We start from the raw sequence: 22767 nt of genomic DNA, 5'->3' as shown, positions 1-22767 counted from the left end.
TTGACATTTTGGCATCGGAAACCATGTGTAAACTTGGTCAAATCACAGAATCATCAGAGCTCCCCACCTGCCTCAGTCATTAATGGAAGAATGGGAACGAATGTGTCTATCTGGAATAGTTTTTGCTGGCTCAAGTTTTTAGACAAAGAAAGGGTGTGAACAAGTTTGGTAAACTCTGACGGGATGTAGAGGAGTCAGTTACTAGTACTGACTTGGTGTGGTGGCTGAGAGAGTTTCCCGATCCACACCCGCCCACGTGGACTGAGAGGGAAGTGTGCTTTGTCCAGGACACAGATGGGGCTTGGGGAAGGGTGGTCTGAAGCCCATTATCTTCAATGACTTCCGACTAGACCATCAGGGACATGAAGAACCCCCGAGGTAGGTGGCCCTCCTCGTGATCCGAAGAGCCAGAAATTGATTGGCAGATGGGGATGTAGGATAGAAAGAGGGAAAGCAGAAGGAGCAGGTCCAGTGCTCTGTGTGTGTTTGTGTGTTTGTCTGTGTGCCTCTGTGTGTGTGTGCGCGCATGCTTACAAGGGGGCTAAGGTAGTCAGCTCTCTTGCCATCCATATGCCTCAGTTCTTACCCGGACATGCTGGCCAGCCTCAGTCTCTGACACTTCCAGGGAGGAGATTGGGTTTGCTAGAGAAGTCATGGCTAGAGTTACAGAGCCCTTTCCTGTCTGTAGGAATAGCACAGACTAAAGACTCCGGTCTTGGTGATATCTCAGGCACAGGCGCTCCTGACTTTTGACAGGCAGTGTCTCCTGGGTCCCATTCCCAAATCTCCTAGTTAGAGCCCAGATGGGGCAATTGTCCAACCTCCCAGCTGGCCTGTCTGCATCTGGGCCCCCTGAGTCCAGGCGGCATCAGTGAGAATACCATTCAGATGACCAGGGCTGGAGTCCCTGGGGGGCTCCTTGTTCTTCCTCTGGGTGAGATGCTGCTTGGCTGCATCCTCCTGGCCTGATCCTGAATGGGGCCTAACTGTATCATAGAGTCAGCCTTTCTAATTAGAGCCCAGTCCCCACGGATGAGATACAGTCAATCCTTGAAAATAAGAAAAAAAAATGAAGATAAAACATATCAGGGCAGGGGTGCCTGGGTGGCTCAATTCTTTAGGCATCTGACTCTTGATTTTGGCTCAGGTCATAATCTTGTGGTCCTGTGATTGGCCTGTTATTGGCATTTGAGCTTGGCACAGAATTTATTTGCCTGTCTTCCTCTGCTCATCCACCCATTCATGGTCTCTCTCAAAGAGAAAAAAGAAAGAAAAAATCTTCAAAAAAATGTGTATTTAGAACGTAGTTGAGGAGAAGGGAGTTGAGGGAAATTGGAAGGGGAGGTGAACCATGAGAGACTATGGACTCTGAAAAACAACCTGAGGGTTTTGAAGGAGCGGGGGGTGGGAGGTTGGGGGAACCAGGTGGTTGGTATTAGGGAGGGCACGGATTGCATGGAGCACTGGGTGTGGTGAAAAAACAATGAATACTGTTACGCTGAAAAGAAATAAAAAATTAAAAAAAATGTATATGGAGAACAGGACCAACACTTAACTGTCACGTAGTAGAGGGAATATTCTTATTTTCTATACTCCCAGTGATCAGAGTTATGAATCCTATGTAGCCTGTCTTTAAAGCTCATGGTGTAATCTCTGAATTTTTTTTTTAAGATTTATTCATTTTTGGAGGGAGAGAGCATGGGTAGGAGGAAGAGGGAGGTGGGGAAAGAATTCCAAGCTGACTCCATGCTAAGGACTGAACCCTGTCCTGAGCTGGATCTCATAACACTGTTGACTACCAAATGGGAGTGGTCTGTCACTTTCCTTGGTCTCTCCCTGCCGTCTGTTTCAGTGTTCAGTTTGATAACCCACATACATAGATCTTACCTTGTATAGTCTACTCTAAACGTGCCTAATTTTGTCCTTTATGTGAATGGAATTACATTTTTTGACCACATTTATTGATTTATTAGTCAGAAAGAAGTAGAGGGAGAGATCAAGCACAAGCAGGGGACAAGCAGGCAGAGGGAGAAGCAGGCTTCCCATTGAGCAAGGAGCCTGAAGTGAGACTTGATCCCAGGTCCGTAGGATATTGACCTGAGCCAAAGGCAGACGCTTAAGTGACTGAGGCACTCAGGTGTCCTGGAATTATACTTTTTATATTTTTCTGTGAATTGGGCATATTGCTCAGCATTTTATTTTCACATTCATTCAATGGGTGGATGCATGTAACTGAAGGTTGTACATGTTCAGAACTGTCGCATACAGATCACAACCCCTCCTTATGCACCCCTGTAGCCTGCCAAAGTTCTGATTTCAGACATTTTGGGTTTGGAATTATTATGTATGTATGTACATTGTCTGTGATTCTCTTAGAAGGTTGTGTGGTCACACTCCATAATCAAACATGGTATTTCCCCCCAGAAGGAATGTATATTCCACAGAGTACAAGTAGTTCAGGCATTAAATACCCTTGTGTAAATTCAGATTGTGATTTGCTGCTTAATGAGTTCACTGAAAATGTACAGAAAATTCCCCTCTCATGAGAGATTTTTGTATGATAGAAACGTAGATAGATATTCTGGTGCCTATGTAGTAGTAACCATGTTTTTTTAAAAAAAATAGTAAGTAGTAGTTAAAAAAATCATCCACCACCCAGGTGCCCTCTGTGACATATTATAGTGAAAGTTGCTTAATATAGAGATAAAGAGAAAATTCTGAATGTAGATCAGGAGAAAAAGTCCTAACTTACAAGGGTAGACACATAAGACTGGTAGCAGTCCTGTCTACAGAGACTTGGCAGGACAGAGAGGACTGGCATGATATAGTCAGTGTGCTAAATGGGAACAATGTGCAGCCAAGAAGATTTTATCAAGCAAGGCTGTCATTCAGAATAGAAGGAGGGATAAAGGGTTTCCAGGACAAACAGAAACCAAAGGAGTTCAAGAATACTAAACCAGCCATGTAAGAAATATTAAAGGGGACCCTTTGAGTGGAAAGAGAGCCCAAAAGTAACAAAGATTAGAAAGGAACAGAGATAACCTACAGGAACAGTGACTTTACAGGTAATACAATGACAGTAAATTCATATCTTTTAATAATTACTCTCAATGTAAATGGACTCAAGGGTCCAATCAGAAGACATAGGATATCAGAATGGGTGAAAAACCAAGACATCAATATGCTGCTTACAAGAGAGTCATTTTAGACCCAAAGATACCCTGGATTGAAAGTCAGGGGATGGACAACGATTTATCATGCTAATGGACATCAAAAGAAAGCTGGAGTATCCATCCTTATAAGAGACAAACTAGATTTCAAACCAAAGACTGTAGTAAGAGATGAAGAAGAATGCTATATCATAATAAAGGAGTCTGTCCAACAAGAAGATCTAACAATTGTAAATATGCTCCTAACTCGGGAGCAGCCAGATGTGTTAATCAATTAATAAGAAACCTGAAGAAAAAATAAAAAAACCTAAAGAGACTCATTGATAGTAATACAGTATCAGTAGGGGATTTTAACACCCCATTCACGGCAATGGACAGATCATCTAAGTAGAAGGTCAAGGAAACAAGAGCTTTGAATGACACACTGGACCAGATGGACTTCACAGATGTATTCAGAGCATTTCATCCCAAAGCAGCAGAAGAGACATTGTTTTCAAGTGCACATGGAACCTGCTCCTGAATAGATCACATACTGGGTCACAAATCAGGCCTCAACTGGTATGAGGAGACTGAGATCATACCATGCATATTTTCACACCACAATGCTATGGAATTTGACGTCAACCACAAGAAAAAATTAGGAAGGAATGCAAATACATGGAGGTTAAAGACCATCCTACTAAAGAAAGAATGGGTCAACCAGGAAGTTGAAGAAGAATTAAAAAAATACATAGAAGCAAATGAAAATAAAAACATCAAAGGGATGCAGCAAAGATGGTCCTAAGAGGGAAGTATATAGTTGCACAGGCCTTCCTCAAGAAGCAAGAAAAATTGCAAATACACAATCTAGCCTTACACCTAAAGGAGCTAGACAAAATAAAGCCTAAATAAATAAATAGCAAATAAAGCCTAAATCCAGTGGGAAAAGGGAAATAATAAAGATTAGAGGAGAAATTAGTGATGAAGAAATAAAGCAGTAGAACAAACCAACGAAACTAGGAGCTGGTTCTTTGAAAGTATTAGCAAGTACCATGCTGTCTTGGTGATCACAGCTTTGTAGTAAAGCTTGAAATCAGGTAACGTGATGCTGCCCGTTTTATTTTTGTTTTTCAACATTTCCTTAGCAATTTGGGGTCTCTTCTGATTCCATACAAATTTTAGGATTATTTGCTCCAGCTCTTTGAAAAATGCCAGTGGAATTTTGATCGGAATGGCATTAAAAGTATAGATTGCTCTAGGCAGTATAGAGATTTTGACAATGTTTATTCTTCTGATCCAAGAGTATAGAATGGTCTTCCATCTTTTTGTGTCTTCTTCAATTTCTTTCATGAGTGTTCTGTAGTTCCTCGAGTACAGATCCTTTACCTCTTTGGTTAGGTTTATTCCCAGGTATCTTATGGTGAAAAGAAGGGCTATCTGTACCCCAATGTTTATAGCAGCAATGGCCACGGTCACCAAAATGTGGAAAGAACCGAGATGCCCTACAATGGACAAATGGATAAGGAAGATGTGGTCCATATATACTATGGAGTATTATGCCTCCATCAGAAACAACGAATACCCAACTTTTGTAGCAACATGGATGGGACTGGAGGAGATTATGCTGAGTGAAATAAGTCAAGCAGAGAGAGTCAATTATCATATGGTTTCACTTATTTGTGGAACCTAACAAATAATATGGAGGACATGAGGAGATGGAGAGGAGAAGGGAGTTGAGGAAAATTGGAAGGGGAGGTGAACCATGAGAGACTACGGACTCTGAAAAAGAACCTGAGGGTTTTGAAGGGGCGGGGGGTGGGAGGTTGGGGGAATCAGGTGGTGGGTATTAGGGAGGGCACAGATTGCTTGGAGCTCTGGGTGTGGTGAAAAAACAATGAATACTGTTACACTGAAAAGAAATAAAAAATTAAAAAAATAAATAAAAGATGTGGAACCCCCCCCAAAAGAAAATATTAGCAAAATTGATAAATTTTGTATAAACTTGATAAATTTTAGTATATATGGATCAATAAAAATTTGTCCATATATACTATGGAGTATTATGCCTCCATCAGAAAGGATGAGTACCCATCAGAATAGATGAATACCCAACTTTTGTATCAACATGGACGGGACTGGAAGAGATTATGCTGAGTGAAATAAGTCAAGCAGAGAGAGTCAATTATCATGTGGTTTCGCTCATTTGTGGAGCATAAGGAATAACATGGAGGACATGGGGAGATGGAGAGGTGAAGTGAGTTGGAGGAAATTGGAGGGGGAGATGAACTATGAGAGACTATGCACTCTGAGAAACAAACTGAGGGTTTCGGGGGACAGGGAGGGAGGTTGGGTGAGCCTGGTGGTGGTTATTATGGAGGGTATGTATTGCATGGAGCACTGGGTGTGGTGCATAAGCAATGAATTCTGGAACACTGAGAAGAAAATAAATATAAATTAGAAAAAAGAAATTATAATGTTATTGGAAATGTTATTAGAATCAAATAAGGCAATCTGGAAGAAACAGATAAATTCCAAGAACATAATAAAATACAAAAGCTGAAACAGGAAGAAATAGAAAACCTGAATATACACATAACCAGAAAAGAAATTGAAACAGTAATCAAAAATCTCCCAACAAACAAGTATCTATGCATGGCCGATTGGCTTCCCAGGGGAACTCTACCAAACATTTGAAGAAGAATTAATACCTATCCTGCTGAAACTGTTCCACAAAAATGGATATGGATGGAAAGCTTCCAAACTCTTTGATGAGGCCAGCATTAGCTTTATCCCAAAACCAGACAAAGACCCCATCAAAAAGAAGAATTACAGACCAATATCCCTGATGAACATAGATACAGAAATTTTCACCCAGGTACCAGCTAAGGGATTATTCACCATGACCAAGTGGGATTTATTCCTGCACTGCAGGGATGATTCAGTATCTGCAAATCAATCACTGTGATATGCCACATTAATAAAAGAAAGGTTAAGAACCATATGATCTTCTCAGTGATTCAGAAAAAGCATTTGACAAAATACAGCACCCTTTCATGATAAAAACCCTCAACAAAGGAGAGATAGTGGGAAAATACCTCAACATCATAAAGGCCGTATTGGAAAGACCCATAGCTAATATCAGCTTCAATGGAGAAACACTGAGAGCTTTCCCCCTAAGATCAGGAACACGACAGGGATGTCCACTCTCACCACTGTTGTTCAACATAGTACTGGACGACCCAGCCTCCGCATTCAGACAAGAAAAAGAAATAAGAGGCATTTAAATTGGCAAAGAAGTCAAGCTTCCACTCTTTTCAGACAATATGATAAGTCTGTAGGAAACCCAAAAGACTGCACCAAAAAATTACAGAACTGATAATTCAGCAAAGTTGCAGGATATAAAATCAATGCACAGAAGTCTTGCACTTCTATACACCAATAATGAAGCAGCAGAAAGAGAAATCAAGGAATTGCTCAAATTACAATTGCACCAAAACCAGTAAAAAACCAGTTATAAACCAGTTTATTACCTGGGAATAAACCTAACCAAAGGAGGTACAGGATCTATACTCTAAAAACTATAGAATGGTTATGAAGGAAATTGAGGAAGGCACAAAGAAATGGGAAAACATTCCATGTTCATGGAGTGGAAGAACAATTATTGTTAAAATGTCTATACTACCCAAAGCAATGTACACATTCAATGCAATTGCTATCAAAATAACACCAGCATGTTTCACAGAACTGGAACAAACAATCCTAAAATTTGTATGGAACCAGCAGACCCAGAATCAGCAAAGGAATGTTGAGAAAGAACACCAGACCGGAGGCATCACAATTCTGGACTTTAAGCTATATTACAAAGCTGTAATCATCAAGACAGTATGGTACTGGCACAAAAACAGACACATCGATCAATGGAACAGAACAGAGAACCCAGACATGGACCTTCATCTCTATGGTCAACGAATCTTTGACAAAGCAGGAAAGAATGTTCAATGGAAAAAAGACAGTCTCTTCAACAAATGGTGTTGGGAAAACCAGACAGCTACATGTGGAAGAATGAAACTGGACCATTTCCTTATACCATAAACAAAAATAAATTCAAAATGGATGAAAGACCTCAACATGAGACAGGAATCCATCAAAATCCTGGAGAAGATAGGCAGCAACCTCTTTGACCTTAGCTGTAGCAACTTCTTGCTAGACACGTCTCCAAAGGCAAGGGAAACAAAAGCAAAAATGAACTATTAGAACTTCATCAGGATAAAAGCTTTTGTGCAGGAAAAGAAACAATCAAAAAACTAACAGGCAACCTGTGGACTGGAAGAATATATTTGCAAATGATGTATCAGATAAAGGGCTAGTATCTAAAATCTATAAAGAACTAATCAAACTCCTAAAACGCCAAAAAAAAAAAATCCAGTCAAACAATGGAGGGAAGATATGAATAGACATTTATTCAAAGAAGACATGCAAATGGCCAACAGACAGGGGAAAAAATGCTCCACATCAGTTGGCTTCAGAGAAATACGAATCAAAAACACAATGAGTTACCACCTCAACTGGCCAGAATGGTAAAATGAACAACTCAGCAAACAACAGATGTTGGTGAGGATGTAGAGGAAGGGGACCCCTCTTACGCTGTTCCCCCAAAAGTTAAAAATAGATATACCCTATGACCCAGGAATTGCACTTCTTGGTATTTATCCAAAGGATACAAAAATAGTGATTCAACGGGGTACATGCACCCCAACGTTTAGAACAGCATTGTCCACAATTATCAAGGTATGGAAAGAGACCAGATGTCCATCGGCAGATGAATCAATAAAGACGAGGTGGTATAAACGTACGTATATATTATGGAATATTACTCAGCCATCCCAAGGAATGAATTCTTGCCACTTGAAATGATGTGGAGGGAATTAGAAGGTATTATATTAAGCAAAATAAGTTAGCCAGAGAAAGAAAAATACCATATAAGTTCATTCATGTGTGGAATTTAAGAAACAAAACAGATGAACATAGGGAAAGGGAAGGAAAAGTAAAATAAGATAAAAACAGAGAGAGGCAAAGCGTAACAGACTCTTACCTGTAGGGAACAAACTGAGGCTTACTGGAGGGGAGGTGGATGAGGTTATAGGGTAATTGTGCGATGGGCTTTAAGGAAGACACTTGGTAGAATGAACACTGGGTTCACCTGATGAATCACTAAACTCCACCCTGAAACTAATAATATATTGTATGTTAACTACTTGCATTTAAATAAAAAAAGATCTAACACTGTATGTTAATTGCACTGGAAATAAATAAAACATTTAGAAAGAGCAAAATGAAAAATATATTTAACAGATTCAGAAAAATAGTTTCTTCACCAACAATCAGAGAACTTAAGACTAAAGCAAGGAGATACCATTTTCTCTATCATATCAGTTATAATTAAGGGGGAAATGTGAACATCAAAATATGGAGAAGATGGAGACAATTGGGCACTCTCATTTGGGCATCTTGGCAGAATGGATAAAGGGCCCTTAAAAGGTACTGCTTAGGTATTCTACTTTTGAGAATATTAAATGTAATGGACTGTGAATATATGAAAATCATTTCTTTTCAGAAATTTTTTTGCATCAGTATTAGTAATAGTGCAAGCTTAGAAGCCCTCTAGCCATCCAACCATGACGGAAAAGCATATATATCATGGATGTTTTTTGTGATGTAACCTCAGAGAGCCAAACGTTCAGGAAGAGATAATCATAGGGAGACAACTCATGTTTTAAGATTAAGCATAAAAGTACATATAATTGTACCAGCAGTATTTTCTCAACATAGTAAAGGCAAAAAGTCATTAGAAAAAGATAGGTGGGAAATACTGTAAGATATTATCAATGTTTTTCTTTATAAGGAGGGGTTGTGAGTGTTTCTGTTTTTCTTATATGTTTATGTTTGACAAATTTACTCTAATGAGCATGTATTATTCTGCAGTTGAGACACATGAAATAACCCAGAGTTTAAAAACCAAAAAATCAAGGACTTGTCCATAACTAGTAATCTCTTTGTCACAATCTTAGATCTGATCCCTGGGGTGTGTGTTGGGGCCAGTCCTCTGATCTCTCTGTGCCTCGTTTTCCCCCTAGAATTATTCTTGTTTCTCAGTCCCAGAAAATAGTGTCTTCTCGATTCAGCCTTCTCTGTGTGTAGGTTCGCCCCTCTCAGTGAGTTGCTTCAAAAGCTGGGCTTGGAAATGGTCCCTGAAACTGAGAGCACTTGACCCTTCCAACTCTTGTGAGCATTGCTTGTTGGTGAGTGGGACCTGTTAGTCATAGACTGGGCTGGTACCTGGCTTCATCCCAGAACCCGAGTACTGGCTGATGTTTTTCTTTTGGCGATTCCCACTGTGTGGTTTGAATCTTCTTGGACACCTGTATACCCACTAATCAAGTCACCTTGTAGGAATGGCTGGCCACTCCTTCTTCCAGGTTGTAGCTGTGTCCTTGGCAAGTTGATCTTATTCTCCTTCTGTCCAGTTAGGCATTCTCTGTTTGATGAACCTGCTCATGATGGCGACCATCCATCTTGCCTTGAACTTGATTTTTCAAAATTGCAGTGGAGAAGTGCAGGGAGAAGGCATTTCAGAGAGCCTGAGCTTCCAGTCTGGGGGAGGACCTGTTACGGAGTAGAGTATCTTCTCCAGCCTGAGAGCCTCCATAGAGCCCCCTTCATGTCTCTGTTCCTCAGGCTGTAGATGAATGGGTTCAGCATGGGGGTGACCATTGTATATATCACAGATACAACCATTCCAGTGTCTGGTGAATAGGAGGATGATGGCCGGAAATACACCAGAAAAAGTGTCCCATAGAAGAGAGTGACGACTGACAGGTGAGAGCCACAGGTTGAGAAGACTTTGTGCTTCCCCCCAGCTGAGGAGACCCTGAGGATGGTGTGCATGATGTGGGCATACGAGACCAGGACACAGGCGAGAGGGACCACACCTGTGAGGGCTGCTTCAGCAAACATCATGACCTGAAAAATCTGGGTGTCTGAGCAGGCAAGTTTGAGGAGTGGAGGTACATCACAGAAAAAGTGTGGGATTGAATGGGAGGCACAGAAGGAGAACTGAGCCATGAGGAGGGTGAGTGAGAAGGCCAGGAGGTGGGCGCAGAGCCAGGATGTGGCAACCAGCAGCAGGCAGCGTTGGGGACACATGATGGTGGTATAGTGGAGAGGAAGGCAGATGGCCACATAGCGGTCATATGCCATCACAGCCAGCAGGAAGTCATCCAGCAGGGCCAATGCTATGAAGAAATACATCTGCATGAGGCAGCCAGTGTAAGTGATGGTGTGGTGCTGAGTGAGGGTGTTCACCAGCACCTTGGGGACAATGGTGCAGGATAAGCAGGTATCGATGAGGGACAGGTTGGCCAGGAAGAAGTACATGGGGGTGTGGAGGTGCTGGTCAGAAACTATGGCCAGGATGATGAGCAGGTTCCCCAACACGGTGACCAGGTACATGCCCAGGAAGAGCCCGAACAGGAGAGGCTGCTGGTCTGGGTGGTCAGAGAAGCCCAGGAGCAGGAAGTCAGAGATGCTCGTGTGGTTTCTGATTTCCTTAAGTAGAGAAATTGGAAGAGAATTTTGCTTAAATAAGGTAGGCCCTGAATAATACAGACCGCAAGGGCTTTGATCTGTTTTTGTGTGTTCTTTGAAAAGGTCACTGAGATTCACTAGCAGCTGTAACTCTGGGTTTGTAAACATTGAGGGCTGTGGACTATGGTAATGAGGCATCAGGATGAGCTGTAGTTTGGGTTCTAGATTCCTGTCATGTAGCAAGTTTTTGGCATGGATTGTCTGAGTGACATGAACTGGGATTCACCTGAGAGAACGTTGGCAAATTCAGCTCCCTTTCTAAAAGACTTAGAACAACAAGCTTGGTCTCTTCTCTTTTGGAGCCCATTTTGGGGTCATGCATCTACTAGGATATCGTGGGCACTGCAGGACGCCTGTGTGTATGTGTGTGAGTGTGAGAGTGCATCCTGGGGGAGACGGTGGAGGAGTCGTCTCTCCAGAGAGGAGCCAGTGGAGACCAGGGGTCTCTAGGTGTAGTGGGGTGTTCTGCTCACCTTTGCCTTAGAGAACCATTCTGCTGAGTCAGCGTGGACGTGAGAATGTTGGAACCTGAGATGTGCTCTTATTAATGAAACACCAGTTCCGTTGTCCTCATCAACCTCGCCACCACCTCCTTTCCTTTTATGTTCTGGGCTTTGGCGTCCTGGAGACAGGATGGGAAGCTTTTCTCTGCTTCTTATCTCGGTCTGAGCTTGGTCAGTTACTGAACTCTGAATGTGTGTTTCCTCATTTGGGCCATGGGCAGCACCTTCATGGAGTCATCGATGTGATGACTGAGATAATATGTATGGAGGGCAGGCTACTGTCGAGGGTGGTGACACTCCTGTCATTGTTGGTCACACTTGCTGACTGTGAAGCAGGGACACACGATGCAGTGGAAGAGCATCAGCTGCCCTGTTATAGCTCTGTTCCTCATGTGCCTTTTAAACTCGGGGACAGTTTTTCTCCCTTGGAGCCTTACTTTCCTTCTCTGTAAGATATGCATGCTAGCCTTACCTGATAGGCGTGTTGAGGGGACCAAAGGCTGGAATCCTCTGAAGTTTCTTTATCAATCATGATGTGCAATCAAGTTGAGAAATTCCCACGTTTCTGTTTGATGGTGTGGAGAAACAGTTGACAAATATTCAGTGGCGTCATGGCTTCATGCCATGTTTGTTTAGGGTTGTGATAAAAATGTAATATCCCCTGGGGAGCTGGACAAAATTTCCGCACTCTTTAGTTTTTTTTTCTTTAAGTTTTATTTGCTTACAGAGAGAGATTGAGAATGAGAGTGAGTGAGTTGGGAGTGAGGGAGAGACAGAGGGAGAGGAAGAGCATCTCCAGCAGACTTCCCACTGAGGAAGAGCCCAATGTATGGCTTGATCTGAGGAGCCCGAGATCAGACCTCAGCAAAAATCAAGGGTTGGATACCCAACAGACTGAGCCACCAAGACACCCCACTCCCACTCTTTACTCTTTAAAGATTTTATTTATTTATTTGAGAGACAGAGATTACATGTACACAGAAAGGCAGGCACACACACACACAGAGATAGAGAGAGAGAGATTAGGAAGCAAGTTCCCTGCTGAGCAGGGAGCCTGATGTGGGACTCGATCCCAGGTCCCTGGGATCATGACCTGAACCTAAGGCAGAGGCTTTAACCCACTGAGCCACCCAGGCGCCCCCACTCTTTACTCTTGATATGATTTTGAGAAAGTTGCTAAACTTTTTAAAAGGGATAATATCTTTTAAATGGGATAATATCTGAGTTCAATGAATCCAGTGTTTGCAAAGATTACATTGGGATAAAAAATGACGGTGTAATGTTTAGACCAAGGCTGGCACCTAGTAAGTGCTCAGTAAATAGGGTCTAGTATTGTAATTGCTTTTTTTTTTTTTTTTTAATAACATGCGGGTGCTTTGAGGTTGTGGTGTTCTGGTCTGTGCCTCCAGATTGGGCTTGCCCCTTGTGGGGTGTGAACACCAAAAGCCACCTCCACCACTGTGACCATGACACTGTCAGCAGCATCAGCAGCACTGCCTCTGAAGGGTTATATCTCTACTCAGAATTGTCAGTGGCAAAGCCATTGACATTTTGGGATCTGAAGCCATGTGTAAACTTGGACAAATCACAGAATCATCAGAGCTCCCCACCTGCCTCAGTCATTAATGGAAGAATGGGAACGAATGTGTCTATCTGGAATAGTTTTTGCTGGCTCAAGTTTTTAGATGAAGAGAGGGTGCGACCAAGTTTGGTAAACTGACGGGATATAGAGGAGTCAGTTACTAGTACTGACTTGGTGTGGTGGCTGAGAGAGTTTCCCGATCCACACCCGCCCACGTGGACTGAGAGGGAAGTGTGCTTTGTCCAGGATACAGATGGGGCTTGGGGAAGGGTGGTCTGAAGCCCATTATCTTCAATGACTTCAGACTAGACCATGAGGGATATGAAGAACCCTCGAGGTAGGTGGTCCTCCTCGAAGAGCCAGAAATTGATTGGCAGATGGGGATGTAGGATAGAAAGAGGGAAAGCAGAAGGAGCAGATCTATTACTCTGTGTGTGTTTGTGTGTTTGTGTGTGTGTGTTTGTGTGCCTGTGTGTGTGTGTGTGTGTGTGCAAGCATGCTTACAAGGGGGCTAAGGTAGACGGTTCTCTTGCCATCCATATGCCTCAGTTCTTACCTGGACATGCTGGCCAGCCTCAGTCTCTGACACTTCCAGGGAGGAGATTGGGTTTGCTAGAGAAGACATGGCTGGAGTGAGTCACAGAGCCCTTCCCTGTCTGTAGGAACAGCACAGACTAAAAACTCCGGTCTTGGTGATATCTCAGGCACAGGTGCCGCTGACTTTTGACAGGCAGTGTCTCCTGGGACCCATTCCCAATCTCCTAGTTAGAGCCCAGATGGGGCAATTGTCCAAGCACCAGCTGGTCCGTCTGCATCAGGGTCCCCTGAGTCCTGGTAGCATCAGTGAGAATACCATTCAGATGACCAGGGCTGGGATCCCTGGGGGGGGGGACTCCTGGTTTTTCCCCTGGGTGAGATGCTGCTTGGCTGCATCCTCCTGGTCTGATCTTGAACGGGGCCTAGCTGTATCATAGAGTCACCCTTTCTAATTAGAGCCCAGTCCCCACAGATGAGATACAGTCAATCCTTGAAAATAAGAAAAAAAAATTGAAGATAAAACAGATCAGGAGCAGAGGTGCCTGGGTTGCTCAGTTGTTTGGGCATCTAACTCTTGATTTTCACTCAGGTCATGATATTGTGGCCTGCGATGGCCCTGTGTTGGGGTGTAGGCTTGATGAAGAATTCGCTTGTCCTTTTTCCTCTGCTCCTCCACCATCTCATTGTGCTCTCTCTCTGTATCAAATGAATCAATCGGTATATAAATAAAATCTTTAAAAAACTCTAGATTAAGAAAATGATCAATACTTCAACTATCAGGGCGCCTGGTTGGCTCAGTGGGCTGGGCATCTGCCTTCTGCTCAGGTCATGGTCTCAAGTTCCTGGGATGGAGCCCTGCATTGGGCTTTCTACTCGGCGGGGAGCCTGCTTCTCCCCCTCTCTCTGCCTGCCTCTCTGCCTGCTTGTGATCTCTGTCAAATAAATGAATAAAATCTTAAAAAAATACAAAGAAAATCCCACTTCAAATATCATATAGTAGAGGGACTATTCCTATTTTCAGTGTCCCCAGAGATCAGAGATATGAATACATGTAGCCTGTCTATAAAGCTCAGGATGCAATCTGTAAATTCTTTTTTAAAGATTGATTTATTCATTTTTGGAGGGAGAGAGCATGGGTAGGATGAGCAGAGGGAGAGGGAGAAAGAATCCCACACTAACTCTGTGCCAAGAGCTGAGCTCCATGCTGGGCTGGATCTCATAACACTGAGATCAGGACCTGAACCCAGATCAAGAGTTGGACCCCGAACTGCAGGTGCCATCCAGGTGTCCCAATCTCTGAATTTTAAAATTAATTTTTTGCTGTAATTGTATCTTACTCTCAAAAAAAGTTTGTAAAACATCTGTGCTGTTGAACGAGTGGTAATATAATGAATGCCCATTCTCCCAGCACTCAGCTTAAATAGTTGAATCCTGTAGATGCCCTGTGTGCACCCATTTTCCATCACAACCTTTCCTCCCCCTTTTGAGGAAATCACCATTGTGAGCACTGTGTATCGTTTCTTGTTGCTTTTTGTAGTTTTGCCACATATGCATCTTTGGTGGAGGTCCTGGAGAAGATGTGACCACCAGTTGACCCATGAATTAGCCCCAGGCAATGGGAAGCTCCCTATCCCTCCCCTGATCTCAGAATGCAGCTCTGGCCACTCTTGGTGGGAGCCATTTTCAAGCACACAGCCCTGAGTTAGCAATGTGCCTTCGAGACCCTCTGGGAGGCTAAGTGACTGAGCCCCTGCAAGGCCTCTCTGTATACAAACTTTTGTGATTCTGGTGGGCGGGTGTGCCTATCTACTTGTCTTGGGGTGCCCTAGATAAGACATGCCCTGTGTGTAAGTTCCCTTGCTTAGTAACACTGTTGCCTACCAATGGGCGTGGCCTATCTCTTTCCTTGGTCTCTCCCTGCTCTCTTTTCCAGTGTTCAGGTTGTTAACCCACAGGCAGAGATCGTACACTGTATAGTTAACTCTAGATGTGCCTGTTTTTGTCCTTTATGGGAATGGAATTACACTTTTTACATTCTTCTGTGACCTGGGCCTGTTGGTTAGCATTCTTCCTTCACACTCAGTTTCGCAACTGAAGGGTGTTCATGTTCAGTGTTGTCTCGTACAGATCACAGCACCTCCTTATGCGCCCCTGTAGCCTGCCAAAATTCTGATTTCAGACATTTTGAGTTTGGAATTACTGTGTGTGTATGTTGTCTGTGATTCTCTCACAGGGTCCTGTGGACACAAGCATACCGTATTTCCACAACAGAAGGAATGTATAGTCACACTGAGTACAACTAGTTCAGGCTATACATACCCTCGTGTAAGTTCAGATTATGGTGACCTGCTCAATGAGTTCACTGCAAATGCACAGAAAATCCTTCTCTCATGAGAGATTTTTGTATCACAGAAATGTAGATAGATAATCTGGTGCCCATGTAGTAGTAATCATGGTGTGTACTTTAAAAAATTAATCAGTTAAGAGTAAGACATAGAGAAAACTGTGCAAAACACAAACACTATCCACCCCCCACCTCCAGGAAATATTAGAAACCAACCCCCTTTGTACAGCTTCCCAGATTTAGAAGTTGAACGTGGCTAGTACATCTGACACTCGTTTTGTGTGTCCTGCTAATAATCATGACTTTTCTTTAATTCTGGATGAAAATAATCCCTGTCCTCTTTGGAACAGTTTCTTTTAGCTTTGTCTGTTTCTGAACTTTAAATAAATGCACTCATCCACTATGTATTCTTTTCTCTGGCTCCTTTTGTTCAATATTTTTACTTATATGAGATTCATCTGGATATGTGTATGTAGTGGCGGTATGTTCATTACCATTGCTGTGAGTTGTTCATTCTGGTACCTGAGTCTTGGTGCGCACATGTATTCCTTTCTGTTGTGTACATGCCCAGGAGTGGCAAGTCTGGGTTCCGAGATATCTGTGTCCTCCAGATATTCCAAGATATCTGTGTCCTTCACATTGTGAAACTGACCTCCAGGGAGATTGTCCCACATTGCACTTGGACCAGCAACGTGTGAGAGCGCTCGTTGGACCACATCCTGGATAAATCCTGGTGGTTTCAGCCTTTTCCACTGTGGTCATGTTGCTGCGTGTGTGGTTTGGGTCTCATCTCCTGATGGTTTGATTTTATATTTCAGTGGTTAATTATGAGATTGAGTTCCTTATAAATACTCATTAGCATTTTAAAAAAGATTTATTTATCTTAGAGAAAGAGTGAAAGAGCAAGAGAGAAGGGAGCAGGGAGCAGGGAGCAGGGGGAGGGATGGAGAGAGAGGGACGAGAGAAGCTGACTCAGGGCTTGATCTCACCAGCCAGAGATCATGACCTGAGGGAAAATCAAGAGTGAGGCTTAACTGAGTGAGCCATCCAGGTGCCACTCATTAGTATTTTTATTTCCTTGTTTTGAAAGTGCTTGTTTCAGTTTTTATTCGTTTTTTCCGTTTAGTTATCTGTTATATTCAGATGTATTTATAGAACTATGTAGAACTATTTATTCTAGATCCTAGTCCTTTGTTGATTTATGTACATGATAAACATTTCCTCTATCTCTGGTTTGTCATTTCACTGTTTATAGTGCTGTTTGCTAAATCAGTATTTTTATTTTAACTGATTGAATTCATCAGTAATTTTTTTTTTTTTCTGAGTGCTTTATTTGTGTCTGGTTGAAGTGGGCTTTCTTTCATGAGTTCAGGAAGATATTTGCCAGCATTTTCTTTTAAAAACTTTATAATTTTGCTTTCCCCAATCAGTTCTTTAGTGCATCTGGAACTGATTTTTGTGTATGTAGTAAAGTGTGTGTGTCTGTGTTTTATTCGTTTTTGCATGATGGTAACTAATTATTAATTCCAGTGGTTCCTCCATAGACTCTTTTGAATTGCAATTGTATGGAAATGTTATCTGTAAACAAAATGCCCCCATGTTTCTTCCTGTAGAGAATTTACATCCTCTCTGTCTTTTCTCTCTGACTGCCCTGGATGAGACCTCAGGTCTAGTGCTGGAGTGCTGTGGTTAGAGCTGGTATTCTCATTCCCTGTTTAGACAACAGATTTAAATGTGTGGTAACCCTTATGTATTATATATGCCATATGTTAAAAACAAGGCAACCTTTTTCAGGTTAAGAAAGTTTTCTTTCATCCCCATTTTGCCAAGAGGACCTTTCAGTGAGTGGATGTTGGAGTTTATGACATGTTTTTTCTTCCATCTGTTGAGATATTCTTCTTGCATCAGATAATTTCTGGCCTTTGCTGTATAAATATGGCGACTTACTTTGGTTGAGTTTTGAATGTAAAATCCACCTTTCCTTCCTGGGAAAACTCAGCTTGGTAATGATACATTTTATTTTCTTCTGAATTGTTGTGATTGTATTGCTAATATTTTACTTTGGATGGTGCATTTATTTTATGAATTTCTTTGATGCATTTATCATCATGGAGATCAACTTGTTATGGTAATTGTTTGCAATGTTCTTGTCAGCTTTTGGTATGAAGTTTGTGTTAATCTCATAAAGGGAATTGGATGAGTGTTCCTGCATTTTCTATTTTTTTGAAAGGATTTATGTTTTCCTTCTTGAATTGTGTATAGAAAATCACTCTTGCAGCCATTTGGGCCTGAATGTTTCTTTAAGGAAGGGCTACTAATGAAACTTTCTCAATGGTTATAGGTTTATTTAGGTTTTGTTTTTTTTTACTATATTAGTTTTGATGTGATATGTTTTTTTAGAAATCTATTTAAATTTTGAAGTTTATATAACATTGTTTGTAATATCTTCTTTATTTTAATATCAGAGGTAATGTCACTCTTTTCTTCTTATTGATAATTAGTATTTTACCCTATAACCATTTTCATCAGAGGAATATAAATTATCTTTTCAAAAAATCTTTTAGCTTTTGTAGATTTATTCTATTTATCATATTTTGCCCTTAGCTGTTTTCTTGCTTGGATTGATATTTGTTGTTCTTTTTCAGATGGATTCTAGACTTAGTGTTTTGTAACCTTTTCTTCGATTTTCTCACATTTGCATATAACTAATTTTCTTGTGAAAAATTTCTTGTAAATAATGTTTTATAATTGGTTTTCATTCAGATAACAATATTTTCTGAAAGCCATTTTGATTTTTTTGACTCCTAAGATTATTTCTAGCTGAATTTCCCAACTCCCAAATATAACTTTATTGTGGGGAACATTTTGTAAAGTATATGGTTGTCAAATTACTATGTCATACATCTGAAGCTGATATTATTATGTTGCAGACTATTTGTCAACTACACTTCAATTTAAAAAATGATAGAACACTGTAGGTTAATTACACTGGAATTATAATAACAAAAAAAAGAAAAATATTAAAAAAAGAATGAAATGGAAAAAATTGGTTAACAGACTCAGGAAAACAGTTCCTTCACCAAAAATCAAAGAAGTTTGTGTAAAACACCTTGCTCCATGCAATACATGCCCTCCTTAATACTCATCACCAGGCTAACAATGAATCATGGAACACTACATCAAAAACTAATGATGAACTGTATGGTGACTAATGTAACATAAAGAAAAATTAAAAAAAAATCAAAGAAGTTAAAACTAAGTCAAAGATATACCAGTTTGTCTATCATATCAGTTTTAATTAAGGGAATAATGTGAACATCAAAATATGGAGGAGAAGGAGACAATTGGGCACTCTCATTTGGGCATCTTGACAGAATGGATAAAGGGCTCTAAAAAGGTACTGCTTAGGTATTCTAGTTTTGAAAATATTAAATGTAACGGACTATGAATATATGAAAATCATTTCTTTTCAGAGACTTTTTGCATCATTGGTTATAATAGTGAAAGCTTAGAAACCCCCTAATCATCCAACCATAGTGAAAAAGCAAATATATCATGGATGTTTTTGTGATGTAACCTCAGAGAGCCAAACATTCAGGAAGAGATAATCACAGGGAGACAACTCATGTTTTAAGACTAACCAAGAAAGTACATATAATTGTACCAGCAATATTTTCTCAACATAGTAAAGACAAAAAGTCATTAGAAAAAGATAGGTGGGAGATACTGTAAAATATTGTCAATGTTTTTCTTTACAAGGAGGGGTTGTAAGTGTTTCCTTTTTTCCTATTTGTTTATGTTTGACAAATTTACTCTAATGAGCATGTATTACTCTGCCGTTGAGACACATGAAATAACCCAGAGTTTAAAAACCAAAGAGCAAGGACTTGTCCATAACTAGTAATCTCTTTGTCACAGTCTTAGATCTGATCCCTGGGTTGTGTGTTGGGGCCAGTCCTCTGATCTCTCTGTGCCTCGTTTCCCCCCTAGAATTATTCTTGTTTTCTCAGTCCCAGCAAATTGTGTGTCTTCTCAATTCAGCCTTCTCTGTGTGTAGGTTTGCCCCTCTCAGTGAGTTGCTTTAAAAGCTGGGCTTGGAAATGGTCCCTGAAACTGAGAGCACTTGACCCTTCCAACTCTTGTGAGCATTGCTTGTTGGTGAGTGGGACCTGTTAGTCATAGACTGGGCTGGTACCTGGCTTCATCCCAGAACCCGAGTACTGGCTGATGTTTTTCTTTTGGCGATTCCCACTGTGTGGTTTGAATCTTCTTGGACACCTGTATACCCACTAATCAAGTCACCTTGTAGGATTGGCTGGCCACTCCTTCTTCCAGGTTGTAGCTGTGTCCTTGGCAAGTTGATCTTATTCTCCTTCTGTCCAGTTAGGCATTCTCTGTTTGATGAACCTGCTCATGATGGCGACCATCCATCTTGCCTTGAACTTGATTTTTCAAAATTGCAGTGGAGAAGTGCAGGGAGAAGGCATTTCAGAGAGCCTGAGCTTCCAGTCTGGGGGAGGACCTGTTACAGAGTAGAGTATCTTCTCCAGCCTGAGAGCCTCCACAGAGCCCCCTTCATGTCTCTGTTCCTCAGGCTGTAGATGAATGGGTTCAGCATGGGGGTGACCATTGTATATATCACAGATACAACCATTCCAGTGTCTGGTGAGTAGGAGGATGACGGCCGGAAATACACCAGAAAAAGTGTCCCATAGTAGAGAGTGACGACTGACAGGTGAGAGCCACATGTCGAGAAGACTTTGTGCTTCCTTCCAGATGAGGGGATCCTGAGGATGGTGTGCATGATGTGGGCATAAGAGACCAGGACACAGGTGAGAGGAATCATGCCTGTGAAAACTGCTTCAGTTAACATTGTGTCCTGATAGATCTGAGTGTCTGAGCAGGCAAGTTTGAGAAGTGGGGGTACATCACAGAAAAAGTGTGGGATGGAATGGGAGGCACAGAAGGAGAACTGAGCCATGAGGAGGGTGAGTGAGAAGGCCAGGAGGTGGGCGCAGAGCCAGGATGTGGCAACCAGCAGCAGGCAGCGTTGGGGACACATGATGGTGGTGTAGTGGAGAGGAAGGCAGATGGCCACGTAGCGGTCATATGCCATCACGGCCAGCAGGAAGTCATCCAGCAGGGTCAATGCCATGAAGAAGTACATCTGCATGAGACACCCAGTATGGGAGATGGCATGGTGTTGTGTCTTAATGCTCACCAACACCTTGGGGACAATTGTGCAGGAAAAGCAGGTCTCAACGAAGGAAAGATTAGCCAGGAAGAAGTACATGGGGGTATGGAGGTGCTGGTCAGAAGCTATGGCCAGGATGATGAGCAGGTTCCCCAACATGGTGACCAGGTACATGGCCAGGAAAAGCCCGAACAGGAGAGGCTGCTGCTCTGGGTGGTCAGAGAACCCCAGGAGCAGGAAGTCAGAGATGCTAGTTTGATTTCTAATTGCCATTTATAGTAGCAGAATTGCAGGGAATTCTTGCTTAAATGTACACAGACTCCAACAATTTATATCATTCAAAGCCTTTTCATCGGTTTTCTCTGTTCTTTTCAGATGCCACTAAAATGCACTCCTGTGGGCATGTAAGCATGTACAGATCTGAGAACTATGGACAGTAGCAACAGGGGATCTTTTGGGGGGTCAACTTCATATTTTAGGTGTCTCGTAAATTGTCCTGTAGACCTCCTGGATGAGGCTGAACTGGAGCTTAGCTAGAAAGAATCTTCCCAGGTCTTAGTCCACTCTCCACTTTATTAAAAACTAAAATCTTAAGCTCATAGCTTAGAGGTCTGAAAAAAGATATCTTGGGGATGGGAATTTGCTGGACAGTTACTAAGGAGCATCCTCTCTGTCTAAATCCTCATTACTTTTTATATTTTAGGTAAATTACTTACATCCTTTGAACCTCATTTTCTTTACCTGTAATATATAGAGACATAAACCTACCATATAGGACTGTTGAATGCATCAAAATACCAGAATCAATTAAACGTTTTTTCGGGACCTGTGTTGTAAAATCCAAATTGAGAGATTTTATCTCATATATTTGGATGGTATAGAAGGATGAACCCACAAACAGGCAATGTCAGCCTGTGCTCATGTCATGAGCATGCTTTTTGAAGTGGCAATAAGATATATTCCCTTTGGGTCTGATGAGCCTTCATTGGGCCCCAGCCTCCTTGTGGGCTGTGATGTTGAACAAGTCTGCTCAGTGTTTCTGGCTTCAGTTTCTGCATCTGCTTAAAGAGGATAATGATGCCAAAATCAGAAGGTTGTTGAGGATTAAATTATATAAGCATTGTACAGAACTAGAAGAGTGACTGTCTTATATCAAATACTCATCAAATAGTAGCTTTCCCTGATATTACTGTTTTCTTTTGACAGAGGTAACAAAAGGAGGGTGCCTTCTGGAGTGACCAACTAGTCCTCCATGTTTGCCCTGGACTTTTCTACCCCCTTTCAAAACTGAACATTTCACTTCCAGGAAACACCCTCAGTCCTGAGAAAATTGGACTTTTCTTGGTCCCGGTCTGTGGGAAGCTGAGTTTTCAAATCTGTTAAGTTTCATATATAGAGTTTTAAGTGCCATTGTCACCAATTTCGTCATCATGCCCTTGGGTGGCAATAGCTCTGACCTAGTAGTACCATGACAAAGCTTCCACTCAGACATGTGACATGTGCAGGCCCAAGTTTGAGTCCCATGTCTACCATCTTGGCCAAATCATTTACCTTCTCAGAACCTCAGTTGGAAAATGAGCCTAAATAAATCTATTGCAAATACTTCTGATACTTTAAAAAAAATTAGCTAGGGTGTGCTGGCCTATTAATTATTGCGGAGATTGTTTCATTTGGTGGTGGTATAGACTGATTCTGGAAGCCAGTCATAATCCTGTGGGCTGAGAGGGAGTTGTCCATGAAAATCAAGGGGTCCTGAGCACTATTATTGCACAGATACAATGTCTTGGCCACTGCCAGGGGCTTGGGGACCCCTG

The 22767-nt window shown here is 41.8% G+C and overlaps 2 protein-coding genes across 2 annotated transcripts in view; both read right to left on the bottom strand.

Moving 5' to 3' along the window:
- Positions 1 to 9815: 9815 nt before the first annotated feature.
- LOC308353405 (olfactory receptor 1G1-like) lies at positions 9816 to 10745 on the bottom strand (the record flags this gene model as incomplete). The annotated part of the gene is made up of 1 exon (XM_080820239.1): positions 9816 to 10745. Exon 1 carries the CDS (start codon positions 10656 to 10658, stop codon positions 9816 to 9818), a length of 843 nt encoding a protein of 280 aa, XP_080676365.1. The 5' UTR covers positions 10659 to 10745.
- A 9539-nt stretch (positions 10746 to 20284) lies between these two features.
- LOC308353404 (olfactory receptor 1L3-like) overlaps positions 20285 to 22767 on the bottom strand; it is a gene marked incomplete at both ends in the record, with an annotated part of 52460 nt that continues 49977 nt past the window's right edge. Inside the window, one exon of the mRNA XM_080820238.1 lies at positions 20285 to 21227. Within this exon, the coding sequence (XP_080676364.1) occupies positions 20285 to 21227 (943 nt within the window). The remainder of the gene's footprint in view (positions 21228 to 22767) is intronic.

Source organism: Martes martes (genome assembly GCF_963455335.1).
Source record: "Martes martes genome assembly, chromosome: 12".
Taxonomy (NCBI): Eukaryota; Metazoa; Chordata; class Mammalia; order Carnivora; family Mustelidae; genus Martes; species Martes martes.
Note: the sequence above shows the minus strand (reverse complement) of the source record. Positions and strands in the feature narration are given on the sequence as shown.